General features: G+C 44.1%; 1 protein-coding gene across 5 annotated transcripts in view; it reads right to left on the reverse strand.

Annotated features, from left to right (window-relative positions):
• cacnb1 (calcium channel, voltage-dependent, beta 1 subunit) overlaps positions 1–6,323 on the reverse strand; it is a 272,320-nt gene extending 265,997 nt beyond the window's left edge. For 3 of the 5 annotated variants that reach the window (XM_043674850.1, XM_043674847.1, XM_043674846.1), the window contains exon 1: positions 6,080–6,323. In XM_043674850.1, the coding sequence (XP_043530785.1) occupies positions 6,080–6,160 (81 nt within the window). In that variant the 5' untranslated portion in view covers positions 6,161–6,323. The remainder of the gene's footprint in view (positions 1–6,079) is intronic. The other 2 variants (XM_043674852.1, XM_043674851.1) reach the window with 1 other exon arrangement.
• Positions 6,324–8,567: the final 2,244 nt, after the last annotated feature.

The raw sequence follows: 8,567 nt of genomic DNA on the forward strand, positions 1-8,567 counted from the left end.
TGAGCAGCTCTGTGACCTAAGACTGCTCCCCTAAACGCGCACTGAGACAAATGTGAACTGCCCATGAACGAGCATCCAACTGGTCAAAGATCATCTTTGGTTGACCCGAAACCTGCTGGTCTTCCAGTGCACAGAGTGATCCTCAACCAAGTGTTGGTGACTGGCACATTCAAGGTCTCAGACCAAGTGCTGAGGGAGGCAGAAAAGCTGCTGCGAAAGCGCAATGGGCAAAGGACACTGTCTAAGACCTTTCAGCCACTGAGCACCAAGGGGCTGGGAAACGTAGAACTGTTTGGGCTGTGCACCTCACGAAGCATGTACACTGTGAATCAAGAATATTGAAAACATACTGACAGGAAATATGTTGCAAAAAGAACTTTGATTGCACTTCCTGTAATTTATAATGTAAAATGTTTTGCCCTCATGTTTCATACCTGATGTACGTAGCTGATAAACAGGAAGATGATTACAATCATACATTTTTTAATTAGATTCCCTACATTGTGGAAGTGCTGAATTTTATTGCAAATTCTGTAATAACAAACTTGAAATATTCTTGCTTATATATTTTGTAAATGAAGCATATTTTTAGATAAAAGAATTGTAGCACCACTGAATCAGTACAGCGTTTTAGGAGGCCAATCTGCCCATGAAGTTGGTGCTGGCTGTCTGCAAGACCAATTCCCAAACCCTGCTTTCCTAGTCACCCTGTAAATTGATTTCCTTAAGAAACGAATTGAGCCCAGGCTTCACTCCAGACTGTTGCGATGGAACCCTTATGGATGGTTTGAAGTGGTGCACACTGTGTATCAGGCTCAGTTGTGAAGGCCGTAACAGTAGAACAGTCTATTAATAATTACTTTCTACTTGCATGAAGAATGATCACCTTGGCAGCCATAAGAAGACATTGATAAAAAATATCCAAATCTATAGTAAATACAAAAATTAACTTGGTTTCCTTAATTAAATACTGTAGGAAATGTACATTCCAGCACTAAGCAGTGCACAATGAGAATGTTCAGTTTGCATTGTTAATGGTAGGGTCCTGGGGAGTGTTGTCAAACAGAGAGACTTAGAAGTGCAGGTACATAGTTCCTTGAAAGTGGCACTGCAGGTAGACAGGGTGGTAAAGAAGGCATTTGACACACATGCCTTCGCTGGTCGCTGCATTGAGTATAGGAGTTGGGACATCATCTTGCTACAGCTGCAGAGGATATTGGTGAGGTTACTTTTGGAATACAGCTTACAGTTCTTGTGGCCTTGCTGTAAGAAGGAGATAGTAAAATTTGAAAGGGTGCAGAAAAGATTTACACGGTTGGTACAAGGACTGGGAGTTTTGGTGGAATGAGAGGCTGGATCGGCTGAGACAGCTTCCCCAGAATGAAGGTTGGGGGGTGATTTTGTAGAGGTTTGTAAGATCATGAGGGGCATAGATAAGGTGAATGGCAAAGACCTTTTCCCAGGGTGGAGGGTTCAAAACTAGAGGGCACATGTTTAAGGAGAGACAGGTAAGATTTAAAAGCAACAACGTTTTCACAGAGGATGGCATGTATGTGAAATGAACTGCTTGAGGAAGTGGTAGAGGCAGGTACAATTACAATATTTAATAGACATTTGGACAGGTCTACATGGACAGGATAGGTTTACAGGAACATGGGCCAAACGCAGGCAAATGGGACTAATTTAGTTTGGGAAACTTGGTCAGCATGGACAGGTTGGGCTGAAAGGTCTGTTTGCGGGTTGTATGACTCTGACTCAATGCTACTTTTTACAGAGGTGTGGTGTTAGCCTCAAAGCTCGCTGGAATACTTCCTTTCATATAATATTGGACTAACTCACCTCTGGAGAAAGGAGCAGGATATCTTATACTGTAACAAGCAGCTGAAATGGTGTAAACAATGGTGATTAGAGTAGAATTGTTTTCAAATCACAAAGTGCAGATTGCATAAAAAGTAATCTAAATATATTTAATTAGCCAAAATTGAAGAATGTCTGCCTCTAAATTATCTCAAGTCCAGGAGCAATTTACCATGGAATTTAATCAGCAAGCAAAGAAGGAGAACATTCAGCCCATCATGTCTGTGATAGCCCTTGAGTGAGGTATACATGTAATCCCATATACCAAACCTTTTCCCAAGGCCCATTCCCTCTTGAAGGTTATTGGATCGACATCCAGCACCTCCTGTTAAGCTTTTCATTCCAGATCATATCAACAAAGTGTACACACATCACTGAGTAACTTCCTGCAATCTGCTTAAATAGGTTCTGTTTCACCATCGCCCACACAAGATACTCTCTCACCGTTACTCCTATCATTGCCCCCAAACTCAAAGAAAGTGTTGTTCACAGCACAGCTCATGATACCTGTTTTATTCCAATTCGCAGAGAGAGAAAGAATCCATAAATATCTAGGGTTTATGACATTCTATGATTTTACCTCTGTTCTATTTTTGTTCCACTTCAAACAAAGTGAAAGCAGTAGGATTGAATTAAATCTATCGTCAGCAATTGCAAATACAACCTGGGCACGGGAATACAAGCATTTATGGCTGAGACAAGCATTGAATGATTTTGTCCTCATTTCAGGAATCTTGCCGGTTATGCAGGTTAGGATAGTGGCATGTGAGTTTAGGAAGATTGCAGTTCAGCTGAACTAGGGCAAGTTAGCAGGCTGTGCGCAAAACCAACTCTTTCTTCTTTGTGTTTCAGCTGCAAATGTTTCAAGGGAAAGTTGCAGCACGGTTTGGTCCATCAGGCCTGTGCAAGCTCTCTCAAAGAGATATCATACTTCACTCTACATCTCTGCTTTAGGTTTTAGCTGTATTCTCTCCAACACAAAGAACACGGTAGCACAACTGGGCAGCACGGTGGCACAGTTGGGTGGCACGGTGACACAATTTGGGCGGCACGGTGGCACAGAGGTTAGCACTGCTGCCTCACAGCGCCAGATACCTGGGATCAATTCCCGCCTCAGGCGACTGACTGTGTGGAGTTTGCACATTCTCCCCGTGTCTGCGTGGGTTTCCTCTGGGTGCTCCGGTTTCCTCCCACAGTCCAAAGATGTGCAGGTTAGGTGAATTGGCCATGCTAAGTTGCCTGTAGTGTTAGGTGAAATGGTAAACATAGGGGAATGGGTCTGGGTGGGTTGTGCTTCAGCAGGTCGGTGTGGAATTGTTGGGCTGAAGGGCCTGTTCCCACGCTGTAAGTAATCTAAAAAAAACACCAGTTCTCCTATCCAGAACACTACCCATCTGTGCCACTGCCTCTGCTGATCTGCAATTGGCACCTCTAGGCTCGACTGTTCTAGTGCTCTCCTAGTTGGGATCACACACGCCAACTTGCGATCATTTCAAACACGTGGTGGCACAATGGCCCATTTGTTTTATTATGGAAGTACTGAAATCCTCCAAATGAGATGAGAGAGTCATGGAATCAGACCCTTCAGTCCAACTCGTCCCTGCCGATCTGATATCCTAAATTAATCTAATCTCATTTACCAGCATTTGGCCCATATCCCTGTAAACTCATCCTATTCATATCCCCATCCAGATGCCTTTAAATTGTACTAGCCCCCACCACTTCCTCTGGCAGCTCATTCTATATATGCACCACCCTCTGTGTGAAAAGGTTGCCACTTAGGTCTCTTTTAAAGTTTCCCCTCTCACCCTAAACCTATAGTTTTGGATTCTCCCACTCCAGGGAAAAGACCTTGGCCATTCACCGTAACCACGTTCCTCATGATTTTATAAACCTTTATAAGGTCAGCATCCGAAGCTCCGGGAAAAACAGCCCCAGCCTATTCAACCTCTCCCTATAGCTCAAACCCTCCAACCCTGGCAACATCCTTGTAAATCTTTTCTGAACCATTTCGAGTTTCACAACATCCGTCCGATAGGAGGGAGACCAGAATTGAATGCAGCATTCTAAAAGTGGCCCAACCAATGTCCTGTACAGCCGCAACATGACCTCCCAACTCCTGTACTCAATACTCTGACCAATAAAGGAAAGCATACCAAACACCTTCTTCATAGGATAGTTGTTTAAAACAAAACAGGAAATGGGAAAGACTTCTAAACAGAATCAGGTGATTGATTAGATTCCCTACAGTGTGCAAACAGGCCCTTCAGCCCAACCAGTCCACGCCAACCATCCGAAGAGTAACCCATTTCCCTCTGACTAATGCACCTAACACTATGGGCAATTTAGCATAGCTAATTCACCTGACCTGCACGTCTTTGGATTGTGGGAAGAAACCAGAGTAAACCCATACAGACATTAGCAGAATGTGCAAACTCCCCACAGACAGTCACCCAAGGCTGGAATTGAACCTCAAACTGTGGTGTTGTGAGGCAGCAGTGCTAACCACTGAGCCACCATGCCAATCAGTGAGACTGCAACTGACATCTTGGTAGATCTCATAAAGATCTCATTCCTCATACAGAGGACGTGGCAAACCTACCAATGGAAAAGACATTTTTGTTTCAAACAAAAGCATTAAAATATACAAAGAAACTGCAGGTGGTGGAAATCAGAAACAAAATCAGAAACTGCTGGAAAAGCTCAGCAGGTCTGGCAGCCTCTGTGGAGAGAAATTAAATGTTTCGAGTCCAGTGACCCTTCCTCAGAACCCATTAAAACACATATCCTGGTCAGAGAGTCATAGAGATGTAAAGCACCGAATAAGACCCTTCGGCCCAACTCGTCCATGCTGACCAGATACCCTAAATAAATCTAGACCCATTTGCCAGCATTTGGCCCATCACCCTTGAAACCCTTTCTTATTCATGTACCCATCCAGATGCCTTTTAAATGTTGTCATTGTACCAGCCTCCACCACTTCCTCTGGCAGTTCCACAGAAAATCTTTACCAAGTCAATATATTCGGAGCACTATTTGAAAAAAAAACTGTCACGCTAACAGTGTCTGTGAACTCGTTCTAATTAAAGATTCCCACCCAAAACCTGAATCAGACTCTTCCCCCCCCCCCCCCCGGCCTTCAAAACCTTTTTGATCGCTTTTAAAATTGCAATTGCCTTAACTTATGATTTATGTCTTCGGCGTGCCCTGTCTCAGAGCGGACACCCCCCTCATGTCATATTGTACAAGTTACCATACCGGTAACTTAAGAAAACTTTGTTCATGAATGCAGCTTGAACATTCAGCGTTACCAGCACGGAAATAGTTAAAAGACAGACAGATGAACGGAGTGGGGGAGAAGGTGTGTGTGTGTGGGGGGGTGTGGGTGGGTGTGGGGGGGGAGTGGAGAAATCAGATTTGCACCTGTATAAGGTTTTGACAAATGGACAGCTAAATCTGCACTTGTGACACCTACAGCAGAGACTGAGCGTTGTCTTAAGGTTACAGTTTTTTTACAAACAAAATCAATGCGATGGTCTCCTTAAAGAGTTGCTGTACAGAGCTAGAGAGAGACATAATACAGACAGACACGCTCGCACACATACACACGGGCAGAGACGTCGAGACAAACGAACAGGAGACAATTCTGTTTTGCGCTCACTGCGATCCTACTGCACTCCATATATAGAATTGCAAAATATACAGACAGCATCGAGAATCTTCAGAATACGAAAGAGAAGTTATTCAACAAGATCCATGCGAAACATGGAAACACAGCAGATGTAGCTGGAATATGCTGGGTGGGTGGGGGAGTAGAGAAGGCATTACAGATGAATAAACATGCAAAGTACAGGCAATGTCTGCAGTCTGTAGGAACACAACTACAAGATGTGATTGCTCTGCATTCAAAGCACTGGACGAGGGGAGGGGAAGAGATGACAGCAGGATGCGAATTAAATAGGAGAGGCAGTGCCTAGTGCTTGCGAGGGGAGGTGTAACAGGTCGGGGCTCTGCCTGTGGGACCGAATCTCACAGTCACCACCCCACCCCACCCCAAAACCAGCAAGAAACTAGCGGCAGTATCCACTGCATGAGGAGCCTGATGTTAAAACAGCCGCAGGACTCCATCAGTGCTTACACAGTGAGCAAAGCATCCAAACAAAATGCAAGGACAATGAACAATTATTTTCCTCCCACACCCAATCATTTCATTCCACAGTACCTGCACCGGTGGGTTGTCAAATACAGCCATCTGTATCTCGTGGGAAGTTGTAGGTGTTCGGGACATGCTGTTTTGTACCATTGGAGACTGCTGAAGTCACAGGTAGCACATTTTAAAATAAGGGGTATTATAAATTTCCTTCTCTCTCTCTCTCTATCTATCTACACATACATCTGTATTTGCCAGCCCCTGGTCTTCAATACGTTCTCCCTCCTCCTCCTCCTCTCCCCATCAGACAATGAATCTGTCTCCCTCCAGCCCTACACGTCTCCACCTAACTTGACTCGATTGACGGAGAATTGAACCAGTTGAAAATGAACTGGCAGCCTGACGCCTTTGTAACTGGTGCAAGATGTGGAAGATGTACCAATGGCAGAATAGATATTGGAAAAGGGTGGGCTTTGCATAATAAAGTTTCACCCCTTCCTCCCTCCCTGTCCCTCACCGTATCTTCACCTTGCCTTGTCGAGAAAGAGGTGTTATTCGGTTAAATAAGAAAAAAAAAACCCCTTGAGACTAAATGGCTGAATCTCAGCTTGCACTGAAACGCGAATCATGTTCATCTGCCGTATACGAGGCAGCTGGGTTAGGCTTGGGAAAAATGTGTCATGCAATTCTGTAATCGCTCCTGATTGAATCCTAAATCGTGTAATGGACACCTGCCACTTCCCTCTGATATTGTCACTGAATTTGCAAAGTTGGCCGGCTTCACTGATACAGAGTACATTAGCTTAGAGAGTATTTACACGCAGAAATTGGGTATGCTGCGATTAAGATGTAGATGATGCTATACCTCGAACGTTCTTAGAATTCTTACCGTGTGGAATCAGACCATTCGGCCCGTCGAGTCCATAGAGATGTACAGCATGGGAACAGATCCTTCAGTCCAACTCATCCTAATACCCTAAATCAATCTAGTCCCACCTGCCAGCACCCGGCCCATATCCCTCTAAACCTTTCCCATTCATATACCCATTCAGATGCCTTTTAAATGCTGTAATTGTGCCAGTTTCCACCACTTCTTCTGGCAGCTCATTCCATACACGCACCATCCTCTGCGTGAAAATGTTACCCCTTTTTAAATCTTTCCCCTCTCATCCTAAACCTATGGCCTCTAGTTCCAAACTCCCCCACCCCAGAGAAGAGATCTTATCTATTTTTTGACTGCCATTGCAACAATAATTCACTCTGCCTGGAAAATACATCATTTATCATTGCAGCTACAGCAAAGTTGAAATTCCATTGTCGTGTTTTCTGATTCTCATAGAAAATAGAATACTTAGGCTTCCAAAGTGCAGAGCTCCATATCGTTTGTTCACTCTATCATGCTATCAGTGTAAAAGACCAGTTCAGTGTCAAGTAACCCAATAGATGACCCTTCAGTGCAGCCATTGTTGTGGCCACTGGAACACAAGTACAAGCAATTGATTCCTAGTTCTTTATGGACAACGCCACCAGCTATGACTCTTACTGCCCTTACCTTCAGTGTCAAAAACAAGCACAGCAAGGCAAACATGAAACAGCTAGACACACAGTACAGGAGGATCTCTCTCATTCCTAAGACTGACCAGAGCATCCATTCTGCACAAAAATCTTTCCAGGTGTCAATGCAATTTTAGTGTAGAAACCCAATCCTAACTGTGGGCAAGTGCCAGCATGATACCTGGATTCCAAGACAAATTACAAATACAAGCTATATGTGCTCAGAGAATATCAGAGGTTGAGGAATAACTTGATCAGTGTTTATGAGACATAAGCAGGGGAAAGGGACAGGGTAAATCAAGAGAAAAACTATTTCCAGTCGTCTCATTGAATCTAGGACGAGGAGACATTATCCAAACATTAGAGCCATACCTTCCAGGAGTGAAACCAGGAAGAACTGCAAGATACAAGGGATGGTGGAAGTTTGGAAATAATTTCTGGAAGCAGCAATTGATGAGAGGTCTGTAATTGATTGTAAAACTGAAATTAATAGACCCTTATGAACCAAAGATATTACTGGACACAGGGAAATGTGGTGTTATAGAGTTAGATTGAAGATCAATGATTAATCAGTGGAATAGGGCAGAGGGGCTGCTTTTCCCATTTCCCAGAGCGTAGTGCCACAGATCCATGCTGCACTAGAAATAATTTGTAATCGCCATTCGGATTTCACACGCTACCATTTTAAAGCATCAAGCAGAAAGAAGATGGTGCCCAGTATTTAAACTTGGGTCCAGAAAATAAAATCTTCAAGGAGAAAGTGAGGACTGCAGATGCTGGAGATCAGAGCTGAAAAATGTGTTGCTGGAAAAGCGTAGCAGGTCAGGCAGCATCCAAGGAGCAGGATAATCGACGTTTCGGGCATAAGCCCTTCTTCAGGAATGAGGAGGGTGTGCCAAGCAGGCTAAGATAAAAAGTAGGGAGGAGGGACTTGGGGGAGGGGCGTTGGAAATGAGATAGGTGGAAGGAGGTTAAGGTGAGATAGGTCGGAGAGGGGGTGGGGGCA

The sequence above is a fragment of the Chiloscyllium plagiosum genome, chromosome 33 (assembly GCF_004010195.1).
Source record: "Chiloscyllium plagiosum isolate BGI_BamShark_2017 chromosome 33, ASM401019v2, whole genome shotgun sequence".
NCBI classification, from domain to species: Eukaryota; Metazoa; Chordata; class Chondrichthyes; order Orectolobiformes; family Hemiscylliidae; genus Chiloscyllium; species Chiloscyllium plagiosum.